The following is an 18,374-nucleotide window of genomic DNA, read 5'->3' on the forward strand; positions in this document are numbered from 1 at the left end:
CAAGTTTCACGCCTTTTTAATTATTAGTGGTATGTTCAACAGTTTGTATTTTTTATGTACTCATTACCTGACTTGTGCTGGTCAATTATCATCTGTGACTTGTCCCTTGCTGAAGGTTGATAAAGGGATTTTGCATGCTTGTTCTCATTTGTATACTTTAGTGAAACAGGTGATGGAATGACAAAATATAGTTCCTTTAGACTGAGATTTACTAAATTAAGAGAAATTGTATGGCCATTTATTGTATTTTGATTTTATTTACAATAATTATTAGGGGTGGCAATAATGTTTTTTTAGAAATAAATTTGATTAATAAATAATAAACATTGAAACATGAGAGTAAATGTATTGTAATAAAAGTATATAGTTTTCCCATATGTTTGGACATAAAATATAGATCATTATTACACTTTTAGTATTCTGGAGCGCACTATATGTGTCATTGAAAACGAATTACTTGTCTTCGTAATGACTTCACATCCAAAAGAGTTATGGTATAACCAGTTAGCTGGGATATATAAGTGCCACAACAATTATTTGCTGATTTTGCTGGTACTACCTTGTAGCTCACTAGTTTGGACTACACTTGGTGAAACTGGTCCTTGAGATTTTTCAGCTCACTGGTTAGGTATATAAATGAATTATATGATAGAACGTATTAAAAGTAAGCTTACCAGTGACAAAGTGATCCGAACAAACATATATATACCATTTTTTCTGGTTTAAGATCTTGCCTATTTAAATAGAAAATCCAGCTTGATCTTCTTTCTGTTGACAACCTTCAATTTTCTTATCCCTGGTGGGTAATAAACTTTGGCAAACAAAAAATGACTTGTCTCTCTCCCGATCAGCTTGATTAGAGCAACCATAAACTGCGCAGAAATTAAGCATAATGAATCTGTATTATCACTGTATTTATATCCTTTGTCATTGACCGGAGATAGGAAAAACTATATTTTTGGGAGTATAGTATAGTTTTTCCTTATAGTTTTATGGGAAGTGCATCACAGTGATGGGGTGCAAGCTGCTTTGAACATGCTGTATTACAGATAGTTCATTTTTGGTTGGTTAGTTAGTTATTTTATTTATCAGGGACAGTGCACATTAAACTTTTTCAGTTTCCACATCAACGTTTTCGTCTGTAGTCCCTAACCTGCATGTCTTTGCACTTTACATTCAAACAATCTCCACATTAAAGAGGTGCATTAAGAATAACAAAGGAGAATTGCTGTATAAGAATAAAGATATTGCGGAGGCCTTAAATGGCTACTTTTTTTAGTGTTTTACCAGGGAGGAGGTTACTAGTAGGCCAGAAGGCATACTCAATACTGTCAATGTTCAGTGAGATCATTTTTAAACCACTGGCAAGTATTTTCAGACAGTCCTTAGAAACTGGAGACATGAATGGAAACACGGTAATATAATACCAATATATAAGACAGGGGACCATACCGATCTAGGAAATACAGGCCTGTCAATCTAACTTGTATCACTTGTACGTACTGGAATCTATAATTAGGGACAAACTGAAATTATTTCTTGAAAAGAATAACATTCTAAGGGATAGCCAGCATTGTTTTCGAAATGGTAGGTCATGCCTGACAAACCTTTTGGCATTCTTTGAGGAAGCTACCAAGTGTTTTGATGATAGCAGGGCTTATGATATTGTATACCTAGATTTCCAAAAAGCATTCGATAAGGTACCACATGACAAACTCATTATCAAAATGAGGACAGTAGGAATTGTAGGAGCCATTTTGAAGTGGATTCGGAATTGGCTACGGGAAAGGACACAAAATGACCTAGACATGGGCATTGAAAGTAATTTAGTTTCAGTAATTTTAGTTCAGCAATTTGCAGAAGATACAAAACAAAGACAGAATCCAGAAGTGGGCGGAAACCTGGAAAATGAAAAACTAAATGTAAAGTTCTACACGTGGGTATTAAAATATAAGGCAGGATTACTTCTCAACCAAAGGTATTGCTTTTATAGCTAGCATGCATAACAATGCCTTTTTGTTTATTTATAGTTCGCTCTCGCTCTCTCTCCCTTCCCCGCTCCTGTGACCTGAAATAGGAAGGGACCTGTGACCATTCTCGCTACCTCCCTGTGTCCATCTCTTCTGTCCGCCCAGGGGTGTGTCACAATGTGTGATACACACATACAGTAAATGGTTTAAAATTAAGCTAACCAACTAGGGCAGGTTATTTGTGCATCAGTTGTTTAGATCGACACACTGCAAATTAAAAATGTGACAGGTCCCAAAAAATTCACAAACCAAGTCATACAACAGCAAATATTTTATAAGCACTAAATGAATGTATTTCAATCATACTGATCACATTCTGGTAATAATTGCTTGAGTATGAGAGAGAATGAGTGACAATAATATGTTCTTATGTTAACATGCTGTGATCAACAAAATCTATATGTATATATTGACATAATTAGGAATCGTATACTAGCCATCTATAAACAGTGGTATTAAAAGGAATACAATGCATTTGTGGTCCTGTGTTTACAATCAGATGCCCCTACTCTACCTGACCCACTCACCCGTTTTTAGATTTCAAATCCATTTTGCTGTTTTACACTGTATATCCATTTTGACCAGGTTTACTCTTGTGCTTTTGAATGAGTTCTGTTGGCTTGTGGTTTCACTTTGCTGTACTTATGCTTCTTCACCTCCTCCATTGCAGTAGCTAACTAGCTACAAATGCTCTGTTAGAAAAGATTGCCATGCCCAGAAACATCCCAAATACATTTTAGAATAACAATTATAGGTAAAGGAGCACACATTTAGCAAAAGCCAGAGAATCTTATAGTATGTATATCTTAGCATGGTTATTTTATACTTTTTTCAAGGTAAGAATCCTAAGTTGTTACAGCCAAACCTCCCCAACATCTCATGGGGAACTACAATGGACCATAACCTTAAGAAAAATTGCCACCAAACCAAAGTCCAAAAAACACATAAACGTACAACTCTAAAAAGGGAGTCTTCTTAAACCAAAGCTGCAGAAACATCCACCTTTTCTTATTTTTGGTTGAACATAATTGCCAATCAGTTAAGTAGTCAACTGGTTGCACCAGCCACATGCATGCAGGGGACATTACAAACCAAAGCAGCACAGATTTTCTTAATAAATGTGTAAGTTCACATGAAAAGTAGGAGCTTAATATATTATTTTTAATATACATTATATATTAACAAACATATAGAATTAACATTAATTGGCTCACATTTAATAGAATTTCATACAAACTGTAAAAATATAAAATGCTCACTCCCATATTAGGGAAAGGTAGAATTACAAGCTCACAAATTACATATTAAATACCATCCATACAATACAATCGCACTCTGCTGACGCACAAGTGCTTTGAACACACCACTAACTTCCCAATTTGGTTATACACAAAACTGCTGAAGAATGTTCCTTTGATGAGAATCTTAGAAGCATATCAATGGAAGGATTTATTTTGTAAATTCCACTGACAGATCAGGTTTATCAGCCAACACACTTTTATATAATCTAGCAAGGTGACTGAAAAAATGTCTTACGTTTTTACTAAAAATATCTCAATGTTCTATAGCTTAAGAATGTTTTCAGTTTTTATCTTTTTCAAAAAGTTCAAAGAATTCCTGAATAAAATAAAAACCCCAAATAATATGGCTTCAGTATGTTCAACATTACAATGTGAGCCAATAAAAAGGCAACATAAAATGCATCATGAAAGAAATACATCTTAACCAACCTGATTAATTGGTCTGATAATACCTACAGCCATAAGAGAGATTCTCTTTAATATTATTGTAAAGCAAACTTCAGCTTAGAGCTTGCAAATATTGTGCTCCTCTGGACTGAAGGTTGAAATGGGAGTGATGTGCTTCTCCTGGAAGTCAGGGACTCACGAGCTGCAACACCAGCGCTCACTCCTGCAGGGGTAATAACAGTCAGAGCTCGCCTCTGGGGAGAGAGACATGGCATTACTGACAGATGCAGGCAGAGAATTGACAATGTATTATACCAATGTAGGTATAATTGACATTTTAGTGTTCAAAAAAAAATTCTGGGTTAAAGAATAAAGAGGGTTAGTCATTTTGATATCTGGATTATGTTCTCTTTTCAAAATGTTTGGTGTGCAAAAAAGAAAAAAAGGGTTTTCCATTCACTTGCTTCCTTGCTGAGGTAAGAAGGCATTTTTAATGAGGGACTAGTTGAGGTTTGAATGTGTTTAAGTTTTAAGAATGAGGACAGGTTGCTTGAAGCATGAAGAGGAATGCTATGAGGAATAACGTAGACTGGATGAGGTTTGAAGGCATTTATGTTTAGGAGTAAGTCCAGGTTTGAGGTATGACATTTACGGATGTGGAATGATTCAGATTGAGCTGATGTTTTTGGCTGATTGGCTAAAAGGGACTACCTAAAAAACTGATTTGGACTTTTTCCAGGCCACAAGTAAATGGAAAGAGCATTTTGCACACCAAACATTTTGAAAAGATGTGGAGGAAGTGATCCTTCAGGTGACATCCACTGTGTTTGCATGCACTTCCTCATTCAAATTGACGACTCATCATAATGCATGAATACAGGAACAATACTCTTGATTACAACGCACAAATGTTTGTAATCCTCTAACCAAAGCTTAGACTTTTCTGGTTAAGGTCCCATTCTCACTTTAGGTTGACATGTTGTAAGTCAAATGAGAATCTGAAAAAAGGCCTGCATTTAACTCCATGCACCTCTAAATCCTTAAGTGTATTGTTCAAAATCTGCAAGGATCTGACTCTGGTTCAAATGGTGTGGAGTAATCAATACACGAGAAAAACACTAATGAATGGTTTACTCTTTAATCTACTAGCATAGAATTAAGGATGAACACTCTAATTTGATGTGTTTAATTCAATGGGAATGAGGCAGAACCACCACACCTGGGCCATTGCCGCTGTTTGTCGGTGAGGGGGACGTAGACTACACCCATGAGAGACTTCCTGGAGAAGGTGCCGTCACTCTGCCGATCATACTGTTCCAGAACCTGGGTGCCCCCTTCTGGGCCCACGGGTAGCACCAGCCTCCCTCCAGGTTTCAGCTGGGCCAGGAGCTGGGAAAGGTAGTGGGGGGCACAAAGAAACTGATGTAAACCCATGTTTACCCATGATGGGTTTCCCATAAACTGTACCGAACACATGTAAAGTAGTAGAGGAAGCATGCATATATAGTGTGTCTCCATAGTATAGAACAGGTAAAAAGAAAAGTAACGATGAGTTTCCTCTTAAAGCTAAAAGACGTATCACTAAAATAAAAGCCTAACTGTATTCTCAGTTTAATTTGTTCATGAATATGCAATTTAAAACAAAGCTAATCATGAAGCCAGATTCCACGGTATTTATAGGAAGATACTTTCACCACATCAAAAGTGGTAATTAAACATAAAACATTTTGGTGCAGATCCAAAAGTGCAGACAGAATATAATTAAAAGCCTTATAAAATGCTTGAACAAGGGTGGGGGCGCAGCAATAGAGTTGTGCCATGTGTATTGAAGTGGACATTACAACTAGAGTTGTTTAAAACACAAGAAAGATTATTGATTAAAATACAAAACACAGGACCCAGGAGCCATGCGGACACCTTGTGCTATTTCCAGAAAAGGGGACATCCACAAATACACAATGGGTTCTATTGGAAAGATAATTTTAACATTTCCTACTGAAGAGGCAAAACCAACTTCAACTGTAAATGTATCAAAGGCCTTGGGAAGGTCAATAAAAAGGGTGGCACAGTGTTTATCATCTAGGGCTTGGACAATGTTATAGAGTACAAATACTACTCTTAGATCATTGATCTATGCACGTGTTCAGGTTGTAAGTTGCTAAGAATTAAAGTGCCCCTGTAATAGAATAGAACATAACACGGTTTTGTTATCATGCAGCATTATACAAGGCCAATTAATTGGACAACCTCTTTATCCCCAAAAGCAAAACCAGACAGCAAATAGCTGGACCCAGGTGCATTTCTTACAGCTTTGGGAAGTGTTGGTGCTGCAGCCCCCACATGGATGGCGTCGTAAGGTGCTCCATCTGGAAAACCCAGCCGTCCATCACCCACTGAGGAATAAAAGAAATGCTCAAGACCGCACTTTTAGAAATATTTTCAGCATCAAGGGTGTATTCATATTATTTTTTGGCATATTGAGTGATATACAGTACAGCCCTCAAATATTTGGAGAGTGGTACAATTTCTGTTCTTTTGGTTCTGTACACCAGTAGGTTCGAAATTAAACACTGAATATGAGGTCGAAGTGCAAACTGTCATTTTAGGATTTTAGGGGTGAAAAGTAATTAAGACAATGGGCTTCTCAGTTGTTTCTGATTAGTCATGTAAATGGTAAATGGTTGGCATTTATATAGCGCCTTTATCCAAAGCACTGTACAATTGATGCTTCTCATTCGCACACAGGCTCACACACCAACAGTGATTGGCTACCATGCGAGGCACCAACCAGCTCGTCAGGAGCATTTGGGAGGGGGACACTTCAACAAACTTTGATCGCCGTGATGAAACCGCCAACCCTCCGACTGCCAGACGACTGCTCTTTCCACCTGAGCCAATGTCGCTCATGTGTCACTTCCTTAGCACAGCTAGTTTTCAGTATCTAGTCTTGGTTCTAGGCTTTTGATTGCCCTTGCAGTCTATTTTCAGTGTGTTTATTTGTGTTTTGTTTGTCTAATGGATTTAATCATTTATATGATGTTGTTGGGTCTGTTCTCTTCTGGCTGCAATTTGTAATACATTTTTATGAAATTAAATCTAATGCTGATGCATCATAGACATACATCAACTCAGATCAGCTACAGGCCCTTGATCAAGGCGGAAAACTCACCAACCATTTTAATGCGTCCCGAGGTGAGAAGCTCTGGGTCATCAGCCCGGATGTTCCGGAGGGATTCCTGTACCAGTTCATCTATGTGCTCAATACCTACCACTCTCCCAGTGGGACCTACCTATGAAGGAGAGCCAGAGATAAATACACAAGAAAATATTGCACCTTCACAATATTATGCATCAACTGTAAACAAGATGAAACAAATGTTCAACAAAACTAAACGAAATAGATAATTTGGTCTCAGAAGTGTCTGAAGAGCTGTACTCAAGATGAGCCCAAAGAGACTCAAGATGAGCCCACTTATGTATTCTTTGAGAATTACTGCATTTTAACATAAGTATAAGTATTTCCATTGGTCTAAGCCATCGTGACATTGGCCGCTGCTTAGAAACTCAGTATATGGCAAATGGGTGGCATTTCTAAAGCATTTTATCCAAACTGCTTTACAATGAACACATACAAACACAACAATGTTGATAGGCTGCCATGAAAGGCACCAACCAGCTCATCAGGAGCGATTGGTGGTTAGGTGCTCAGGGACACCCAGGGCGGGGGATTGAACTGGCAACTCTGCAACTGCCAGGTGACCTCCTGAGCTATATGTTGCCCCATATATACGTTTTTGGTATATATGGGGCATATATTTGTTCCTTTATCAACAAATGCTTGCAGAGGACACTGCAATAGTGATAAATGCTTCATGATTTCACATTTCAAATTTTTGTAAATGATGTAAATGTAAATTGTAATTGTAAATGTAAGTTGTTCTGTGTGGGCTGTTGCAGCACAGAGGCTTGTGCACCTCTATGAAACCATGAGCTATGCCAGTGGTAGAAAACTCCTGGCAGGTTTTTACCACACTGGACGGGTCTAAGGTGTGAGAGGTCAGCACAGTAAAATCAACTGTGTTTTTGTAGAGCGCACTGCCTGCACACATGCTTGTGTGTGCATGCGTGTCTACCTGTTCAGACAAACATACACACAATGTTCAAATTTGGAGAGGTCGGGTGGCATTTGGAGAGGTTTTGGGGACAATTGTGCCCATCTTTGGGAATACCATTGGGATTTTAACATTTTGTTCAGTCTACCGCAAACCTTTTTCCTGGTGTTGTAGAGATTCTGGAGTACCACTGGAAAAAGTATAATCTGGTTTCATCCATATGTGGACCTACCATTCTTGCAAAGCAAGCAGTCAGATAGCCACTGCCTGAACCCACATCCAGCGCAGAGGCCCCCTCTGTAAGCCTGTCACTCAAGACCTCCAAGGCATGGGCATGCTGTACATAAGAGACATGTTAATCCTTAGATTTTCTCATAGTACAGCAGCAATTACACCAGGCCTGAGCTGCTGAAGTCATATATAAAAGGATTTATGCACCTAGATGATGGTGACCTCAGGTAGTAAGATTTCCAAACCTAACCAACCAGAGGCCAGGTCCCATATTTATAGTGTCTAAATTAAGTACTGCTAATCCTGGAATCACCAAACACATGCAACCAGTATGTGACAGCTGTGGCCTTAACTTGGTAGACCTAAGGTAGCTCAGCGCATTGTATGGCCTTAACTTGGTAGACCTAAGGCAGCTCAGCACACTGTATGACCTTAACTTGGTAGACCTAAGGTAGCTCAGCGCTTGTATGACCTTAACCTGGTAGACCTAAGGTAGCTCAGCGCATTGTATGGCCTTAACTTGGTAGACCTAAGGCAGCTCAGCACACTGTATGACCTTAACTTGGTAGACCTAAGGTAGCTCAGCGCATTGTATGACCTTAACCTGGTAGACCTAAGGTAGCTCAGCGCATTGTATGGCCTTAACTTGGTAGACCTAAGGCAGCTCAGCACACTGTATGACCTTAACTTGGTAGACCTAAGGTAGCTCAGTGCATTGTATGGCCTTAACTTGGTAGACCTAAGGCAGCTCAGCGCACTGTATGACCTTAACCTGGTAGACCTAAGGTAGCTCAGCGCATTGTATGGCCTTAACTTGGTAGACCTAAGGCAGCTCAGCACACTGTATGACCTTAACTTGGTAGACCTAAGGTAGCTCAGCGCATTGTATGACCTTAACCTGGTAGACCTAAGGTAGCTCAGCGCATTGTATGGCCTTAACTTGGTAGACCTAAGGCAGCTCAGCACACTGTATGACCTTAACTTGGTAGACCTAAGGTAGCTCAGCGCATTGTATGACCTTAACCTGGTAGACCTAAGGTAGCTCAGCGCATTGTATGGCCTTAACTTGGTAGACCTAAGGCAGCTCAGCGCATTGTTTTCTGAAAGTTGAGTTGCCTCAGGTTGCTGCTGCAGCACTCACCATGTGTGGAGCACTGATTGTGGCCTTGTATCCTGAGAGAGAGAGAGAGAGAGAGAGAGAGAGAGAGAGAGAGAGAGAGAGAGAGAGAGAGAGAGAGAGAGAGAGAGAGAGAGAGAGAGAGAGAGAGAGAGAGAGAGAGAGAGAGAGAGAGAGAGAGAGAGAGAGAGAGAGAGAGAGAGAGAGAGAGAGAGAGAGAGAGAGATACTTTGTAACAGGAAGAAGATCATATGGACCAAATCCTCCAACATCTGGGGGCATAGCATGAATCAGGATTACTGAGTTAGCTGGATACTTCAGTCAATGTTCTAGTTTTGGAAGGGTTCTGTGAATTTATCCAGCTAGCTCAGCTAGCTCAGCAATCCTGTTTCATAATATAAACTTTTGAGTGCTTTAGAGCACAAAACAAAAAAAGTGGATAGGTAATACGTAAGGGATTATGCTGTATTAAGGTAAAATGAACGAGCCAGTTATGAGGAAATAATTACCCGTCAGGGTGGTGCTACGGCCCGATGCAAAGTTTTGGGGCCTGTAGTGGCACTCTGTTTGACTAACTTACTTCCTTTTATGCCATTTGATGCACATGGTCGAAAACAGGTTGTACGCAGCAATAAAGTCAGTTCCAAACCAGTTTGGCTTTTTTGGTTGTTTACTCCAAAATAATCCATATGAACAAACATACATGTCTTGTATTCTGCTGCTGCTGGCTTTGTCTGCTGCTGGTAAAAACCATATGTTCTCCCAGCCACATGCATACCGCCCCCCTTCTCCAGCACTACCTATATTGCCTGATTAAAGTGTGTCTCCGACAGGTGCATTTGGTTAACCAATTACAGCCTCTCCTATAGTGCTTAAGGTGTGCCCCCTAGTGCCCAAAGATAATCAAACTATACAACTACAATAACCTACTAGAAATAATTAGTCAAATGGCTTCTACAGGGCCATTTACCACCGTTTACCACCCTGAGGGGCAATTATTTATCACCAATTCATAAAGTATTATCTCACTTATACCATGGCTAACTTGCCAAAGTAATGTAGTTATGGACAATTTATTTTTAGTTTAGAAACAAATGTATTAATTGAAACGCAATGGGCACAGGAAACAAAATAATGTTGTGGAGTAAAAAGCAGCCTAAAATTGCCTGCTGCAACTAAAAGCCAACTGCATCCACCATCACTGAAAGGAAATAAAATGTTAGGCTATTAACTAATGTCAGCTAATAATAGTACACAACTTATAGACATTTGATGCGGTATTCCACCGGTTCGATCTGTTCTTGTAGCAAGGCAGTGAAAAATAACCGACCACCAATACAGCATTCTGGTTGGCCGAGATGTGTGAGGTGGGTGTGCCTTATTTTCGTATAGGTCTTTCTATGCTTCAACAAAATTTTGAGGTCAATATATGCTTCAGTTCAGTTCAGGGCTCCGTTCAGCTGCATGGCACTGAAGTCTGGATTACAGCGTCAAATTTCAATAAATTGCTTACTATTATTCTGCCAGCTAACATTAGTTAATAGCCTAACATTTAATTTCCTTTCAGCAATGGTGAGGTAGTCACTATTATATTTTTCTCCCGTTCTCATTGCATTTCAATTAACACATTTGTTTCTAAACTAAAAATAAATTGCCCACAACAACATTACTTTGCCAAGTTAGCTGCCAAAGTAAGTGGGATATTACCCTATTAACGAGTCAGTAATGAGGAAATATTACATTGCATATTAACTTGCAATATAAATGCAAAACATGTGATTACTATGGGTTGGCACAAAAACCCCACCGGCTAGCGAATGGGTTGCACCGGGGGCGTGGTTTCCACCCCATTTACATCCAGTTCACCTTCCTTTTAAACAGGTTGCTCCATCCTTGTTAGCGTTGCCAGATGTACGATAATTATTGTATTTGCTCAGTAATTTAGCCCTTTGCACAATCAATCATTCTAAATGTACGATAAGTTTGACATGCAATAGTTTTTTCTTCGTAATAGTGAAATGGCGCAGAACTGATTTAGATTCCAGCCTGATAATTCATGTTATGACCTCTATGTCGATAATGTACTTGGGAAAAACTGACCCTGGATCTGCCATAAATAATCCAATCAATCTTGTCGCATCTGGCAACGCTGATCATCCTTGATATGCAACAAGAGGTAAACCAGCACACCTACATGGAGCCAACCCAGGCATTAATCACACCCCACTCAAGAGCAACATGTATTTGTATTTACCTATGGACTGTGGTGAATCTACATATGGGTAGTCCTTGGAATACATCCCTCGGTCGGTGGCCAGCATGGCATCAAACACACGATCAGATTTGATCACGCCATGGTCTTTGAAAGAGAGAAATAATGCATGTAATGTTAAGTAAAAATAATTTGTAAAAATAATTTGTAAAAAGAACCTACAAATCAGTGGTGCAATTGTCATGAGCCACGGACCCCTTGCCGAGCTCAGACCTCACGTTCCCACGAGCAGTACCCCACGAGGAGGTGTCTCGGGGACGAACTCAAGTACTCCGAACGTCCTGGAGCCCTGGTAAGTTCTACTGAACTTCCAGCCCAGTCTCGAAGTGAAGGGTGTGATGCAAATCTGATATTCGATGTCCTGTATTCAATGTATTCCTCTAAAGAATCTTTATCACATATGATTATAGTAAGATATACTTTATTATAATCAATCAAAAGAATAGAGTTATACAGATTACAGTGTAAATATCATCTTTTCAGTTTGCTGATCACATGCAAGTTACATATACCCCTTTAGCTCTTTCTAATTTACCTTTCCACCATGATGTTTAAAAATCAAGGTACACCCCTCAAATACCCATCATCCTCTTTGGCCTTTACCTTATCTTATGGCTCCCCCTTCACGGAGATAAAAGCTACTGAACTTCCATTAATACAATGGGTACGAACACCCCTAAAGTCTACTACTTATTTATATCGTATATAGTATCTTACTAAAAAATAAAAGACATAAAAATGAAAGGAAACTTAAAATGTATTACTTCTATGTACTACTTTTCCTACTTTTACAAGTAATATAGATTATAATTACCACCCATGCCCTAAATATAGTCATCTTATTTTCTGCGGGATTTGATCCCTCCTCCTTGCTGTTGATGAGCTCTTTGAACAGCTGCATTGGTTTGGGAATCTGGGGCAGGATCAGGACCCAGACTTTCGAAAGACGTGACTTTGCACTTCGTACTTCTCCTGCCTGTTGTATGGGATGTGCACTGGTATGTCTTCGAACACGTCGGGGGTTTTGCAGTGCAGCCGCAGCATATGCCTCTCCTCACTGACACTGTGGTTAGGGGGGGAGGCTTCAGGTTCTTGCGTGGGTCCAGCAGGAAGGTGTTCTGTAGCGTGGAGGAACCCCACATCCTGTCTGTTGGCCTCCAGGTGCAGTTCACGGCTCCAAGCATGTTGTAAAAGCCCTTTAACTCTTTCACCAGCTTTTCTGTATGATGAGGGATGTGACATCAGTCCCGCTGCCACAACTCTTGGGCTGAGTCCGCACCGCGTACGTCACTCCTCTCTCCATATCCATATCCTGGAGTGGCGCGCAGAGGGAGCGCGCCACTCCAGCTTGACTACAGCTGTCCTGCGTTGCTCTCTCTTCAACAGCCCAAAGATATCTTCTGAAGCAAAATTCTAAGATGCTATCCTAAGGTCTAAAAGCTTATTCCTTATATATTCTTAGCTCGTATAAGTGTACCTTTTTTGATAAGAAATGTCCCCAGTATACCGAGTGGAAAGACATTTATCTCTTATGCAACTTTTTTAATGAACATATTCATCACTGTTATTTGTCTCCCTGTCATAATCTCTCCTTGGACTCTCTCCAAACTTTGACTTCATACAAGCCAGAAGTTAGTGCCCTCCACCATCTCAACATACTCTTCAGGTGCCCCTCTCCGCGGCGCCTTAAGGGATCTACAGGGGGATCGTCCAGCCAATAGCTGAGTGTAAATCATCCTCCAACTCTTCTATAGTCAGTCCTTTGAATCTATCCGATAAATTATTTGTGCTATAATCAGGAAGGCCCTTGAAGCCTCTTAATCTTCTTTCAGTATTGACATCCCTTCCGTTTTCCTTTTCTTTTTTTCTTTAGCCAGGCATTGTGCCCCTCCCCTGTAGGGTTGGGGTATTCTCAGTCAGAACTTTAACCTTGCTCCTTAAAACCCTAAATCTAAGTCCCCCGACTTCAGACTCCTCTACTGACAAGTATGGCTGCTCATTATCTCTGAACCACATATTTTTCTTCTTACGGGCGTTCTTACTACCACCTCGATGGCGTGTGCGAGGGGTTAACAATGCATTCCTTCCTAACCCATCCCCCGTCAATCTCTCATCAGGGGGGCCTAGGGCCGGGTCCTCGACACAATGTAACAAAATAATAATACTCTGTTACAGTACGTAAGTATTTGTTGAAGTATCTGTACTTTACTTGAGTTTTTATAGTTCTGTCAAATTTCACTTTTGCTCCACTACACTAAATAAAATGTATACTCTTACTCCAATACATTTCCCCTAAGCATCTTCATTATTTGGTAGCCTAATCATGTTGGAACAGAGACTGCAAGCAAGCAGGTTTCGCAAATCAGAGGTCCTAGCTTGCAAGTTAGATCATTGTTTAATCACGTTTATCGGCAAACAAGTGCTCTCAAAGCCGCAGTTAAGTTTGCCCAGGCATGTCAGATGCTAGCGACTACATGAGTAGAATTCCACTTGGCGATGAGACTGATTTCATGATGGAAGCAGAAATAGCCGTGCCACCTGCTACTCCGGTGACAAACGATGGTGGTGACGAAGGCGAACACCCCTGGCCATATTTGCAAAAAAAGGTCTCTCATGATGAAGTGAAAGTGCATCTTATGCTTACCCAAAGATATGGAAATATTGGCATTTAAAAATTCCCCGTCCAACCTCAAGAAACACATTGAGGAAAATTAAGATTAATCCTGTGAAGCTGCAACAATAATGTTATTTATTGATTAGAATTAGCATTAAGCCTGTTCAGATATCTGGCTAACGTGATGGCTAGCTAATATTGTCGATTACATTCGAATCACAGATATAATGTGTGTACATAATACAACAGAGTTTTATCTGAATTAATTCAACGCCAAACTCTTGAAGAAATGTCCATAATCCTGAAACACTCCTACTGTTATAACCTGCCAGCCGAATATTTCCTCAGGTAACTTCTATTTTACACTGCTGGAGGGAATATCCAACCGTTCTGGGTTGTTGAACCATTTAGAGATTTTGTCAAGGAACGGCTGCCTCATGCAAATATGATGTCACAGCTGACCCTGCGCTCCATGACTGATGATGACTCCAAGGGAATGAAGAAGGCAGTGACTGAGGCCATGAGGGGCGTTGACCATATCGCCACCACCACCGACTGCTGGTCTGTCAGATGGCGGAGCTTCACTGGTGTTACTGCCCATTGGATTGACCCTGACAGTCTCAAAAGATGCTCAGCAGACATAGCCTGTAAACAACTGAGAGGTTTGGATACATTTGATGTGTTGGCAAGAGCACTGAATGACATCAATTCCAAGTTTGAAATAAGGGAGAAGATAATAGAAGTAAGAGGTAAGTAAATGGAAGTAAATAACACTTCATATTTGGTAGCATATCCCTAGCTTGCAATAACTGCATCAAGCCTGCAACCCATTGACATCACCAAACTGTTGCATTTGTATTTATTTTTTATTTTTTTTGTGATGCTTTTCCAGGATTTTACTGCAGCCTCTTTCAGTTAAACTTTTTTTTTTCCTATTCAGGAGGTGAAATTCATGCTCAAATGGATTAATGTATGGTGATTGACTTGGTCAGTCTAAAACCTTCCACTTTTTCTCCCTAATGAAGTCCTTTGTTGTGTTGGCAGTGTGTTTTGGGTCATTCTCTTGCTGCTTGGTGAAGTTCCTCCCAATTAGTTTGGACACATTTCCCTGTAAATTGGCAGGGAGAATGTTTTTGTAGACTTCTGAATTCATCCTGCTGCTACCGTCATGAGTTACATCACCAATAAAGAGTTAGCCCACTCCAGAAGCAGCCATGACACTTCCTCCACCTAGCTTCAAAGATGAGCTTGTATGTTTTAGATCATGAGCAGATGCCTTCTTTCTCTACACTTTACATCATTTTGGTAAAGGTTAATCTTGGTCTCAACAGTCCATAAAACTTTGTTCCAGAAGTTTAGTGGCTCATTTCTGTACTTCTTTACAAATTGTTATCTTGGATTCTTATTCTTACTTGATGAGTGGTTTTGTGGCCTCTATAGACCTGCTCTCTAAGTCTTCTTCGAACGGTTAATTGAGATACCTTCACCCCTGCCCTGTGGAGATTATTTATGATGTCACTGACTGATGTTTTGGGGTTTTTCTTCACAGGTTTCACTGTTTCTGTCATCACTTTTTCAACAAGCAAATTAGCCATTAGTTAGCTTAACAAATTTACAAATTACCACCAGAGACACAACGCGTGTGCAACAATGCTACTATGTTCCTTTTGGATATTTGCAAATTCGTCAAGCTAACTATGGCTAATTTACTTGTTGCTACTAATAGCAAACTGGTGTTGTTTTATGACTAGATATGTAGTCTTCGCTTGGATAATAAGCAACAGTATACAGAGTTTCAGTGCAATTTGGGCAGCTACACTCAAACAATCTGAATAAGCCCCCACGCCATTAGCTGTGGAAATTAGAACCATTTTTCAACCAATGAGCTTGAAATACTGTACAGCTGTGAAATGTTTTGGTATAGAGTGATGGCCCGTCAATTGTATATTTTGAAACCAGAATTTAAGGACTATAAACACAGGCAGAGGGTGAGTCAACATCTCACTGAGCCTTTTTCAACGATAGGAAATGATAGGAAATAGTCTTGCAACAATGTTTTAACACAAAAATCTTACCTATTGTCCCTTTAATATTACTCTGCTTTTGTAGATCACCGTTATCTGATTTGTAACTGAAATTAACGTAACGTTATCGTCATCACGCCTAGTAGCCTACCAATGTAAAACAAAAATTGTTATTTTAAAGTGTCCATTCTTCTTGGAGATTTGGGAAAAATGCAACTAAGGCAAGCAAGAGACTCTGGGTCGGATTTCCCTGATTCTGGCCGGATGCCAGCCGGTACGACCACAGATCCACTCCGGATTCACTTGCTATTTGGCTTGGGTCGAAATACCAGCAAGACCATCAAACCCCGCTGAAGCAAATAATGACTCATAATGACGTTATGAGTTATTTGGCAGTGTCCAGATAAACATCTACAACAAAGACAAATTACTTGTGTGTCAATGTTGTCTGGTGTAACATAAACTAGCAAGCTAGCTAGCTAACGTTAATGCAGTGGGGATATATAATTGCTATAGCGTTGCTTAGCTAACTTTAGTGCAATGGGAATGCATTATTGCTAGTAACGTTAGTTATAATGTTAGTACCTTTGCTTAGATAGTGGAATGTTCGCAATACCATTGCTTACCAACCAATAAACTACTGTTCAGCGGAAGAATACATTTAGCATAAAACATTGTTCCATTAAAAATACATTCATTTAAAGTTTGTCTTGTCTTTCTCTTGTGAAATTTTGAAAGATAAATCTGGTAACCTGAATAACAGCATTATGGAAATCGAACCTGTAGGGTAGTGGTTAAGGTAAATGATTGGGACAGGCAAGGTTGGGCGTTCAAATCCCAGTGTAGCCACAATAAGATCCGCACAGCCGTTGGGCCCTTAACCCTGCATTGCTCCAGGGGAGGATTGTCTCCTGCTTGGTCTAATCAACTGTACATCGCTCTGGATAAGAGCGTCTGCCAAATTCCAATAATGTAATGTAATGTAATGAACCAGTGGTATATTGTGGCTCCGCTTCATGTCATGCCTAACCACCCCGCTAGCTGCGCCAATATCCACAATATACATTACATTAATGGCATTTCGCAGACGGTCTTATCCAGGTCCAATCCTCCCCAGGAGCAGGCCTTGCTCAGGGGCCCAACGGCTGTGCGAATTTTAATATGGCTACACTAGGGATCGAACCACCAACCTTGCGGGTCGCAGTCATGTACCTTAACCACTACGCTACAAGCCGCCCTACATATACCAACGGTTCTCGTTCCATAACGCTTAAGCAGATCGCATGGACTTGCTAAAATCCTTCCCGTCTGTGTGCAGGCTGTCTGTGAAGCTGAACACACCTCTACCTGCCTCAGCGGTCATTGAAAGGCTATACAGCATATTGCAATTTTGAAAAACTACTTCTTTTGAAGATGAATAGCACATTTTATGACAAGTAATGACTGGGTTGTTACAGTAGGGAAGGAAGGGAGGAAGCAAGGAGGGAAGGAAAAACTGATTTGGTTCTTTAAATTCTAAACTTGTTTTCTTCAAGTGTAATGTAATAATACATTTCAAAATTCTGAGAATTTTAATATTATAAAATTACTTTTGGTACAGTAAATATCAGATAGTAATATTCTAATAGGTGACACCACCACTGCTACAAATTAAAAACCTTGAACCAAACAAACATGACATTTTATGTGTTAAAAGTTCGAATATATTCCTTACCACGCAGTCTACCGATAAGTTCTGAATTTGTCTTGCCGCTGTGGATCCACGCCATCGTTCTGGAAAGCAGCACACCCATAGGGAAGGCCACTGCAACCAACCTAGCCGTAGCTTGCATCTCCCGAACCAGGCTGATAGTAACATTGACAAACATGAGAAAATTAGCTAAAAAGCGACATTTTTACAACATCAAAGGAAGCTAGCAGAAGACATAGCAAGCGAACGAAACATAAGTTTTGCTTGTTTACCCTCGTGCACATTGACAGCTACCTGCTACGTCTGTGTTAGCAAGATAATGTGCATAAGTTACCTTTAGTTCTTTAAAATCAACCAAGGCTAGTAAGTTAGCTTCTAAGTCTGCTAAGGCTAGTTTAGATGCTAATTAAAGTGTGCATAGAAAACAAGTTAGCTTATAAGAAAATCTAGAACTGAACTGATACGCTTAAATAAGACGTTTTTCGTTTTTCTTCTGAAAGCCAAGTCAAATAACAAATTAAAACGTGGCTCCATTACTGAGGCCACCAAAACCTACCGACGCCTCCAGACCCAACAAGAATTCAGCTTTGGTGGAC

General features: G+C 40.0%; 1 protein-coding gene across 4 annotated transcripts; it reads right to left on the minus strand.

The window, feature by feature from the left end:
• Positions 1-2,286: 2,286 nt before the first annotated feature.
• pcmtl (l-isoaspartyl protein carboxyl methyltransferase, like) lies at positions 2,287-18,374 on the minus strand. Of its 4 annotated transcripts, none has more exons than XM_061240553.1 (9): positions 18,335-18,374; positions 17,803-17,933; positions 11,433-11,537; positions 9,203-9,234; positions 8,059-8,167; positions 6,888-7,004; positions 6,026-6,111; positions 4,938-5,107; positions 2,287-3,941 (listed from the first exon to the last, which is right to left on the minus strand). In XM_061240553.1, the coding sequence occupies exons 2-9, from the start codon at positions 17,918-17,920 to the stop codon at positions 3,914-3,916; spliced, it is 765 nt and encodes a 254-aa protein (XP_061096537.1). In that variant the 5' UTR covers positions 17,921-17,933; positions 18,335-18,374; the 3' UTR covers positions 2,287-3,913. The 4 variants fall into 4 exon arrangements, with proteins under 4 accessions (XP_061096537.1, XP_061096559.1, XP_061096544.1 ...); XM_061240575.1 differs by having other exon boundaries at positions 2,287-3,972; XM_061240560.1 differs by lacking the exon at positions 18,335-18,374 and adding an exon at positions 18,113-18,324.

The sequence above is a fragment of the Conger conger genome, chromosome 1 (assembly GCF_963514075.1).
Source record: "Conger conger chromosome 1, fConCon1.1, whole genome shotgun sequence".
NCBI lineage: Eukaryota > Metazoa > Chordata > Actinopteri > Anguilliformes > Congridae > Conger > Conger conger.

What these genes read in the sequence shown, in the direction of transcription:
- pcmtl (XM_061240553.1), bottom strand. Translation starts at nt 17,920, where the DNA reads ATGCAAGCTACGGCTAGGTTGGTTGCAGTGGCCTTCCCTATGGGTGTG. An exon ending in CAATCAGTGCTCCACACATG is followed by an intron (nt 8,168 to 9,202) that starts GTGAGTGCTGCA and finishes TCTTATGTACAG; the next exon opens with CATGCCCATGCCTTGGAGGT. An exon ending in TTGCTTTGCAAGAATGGTAG is followed by an intron (nt 7,005 to 8,058) that starts GTCCACATATGG and finishes CTTCATAGGTAG; the next exon opens with GTCCCACTGGGAGAGTGGTA.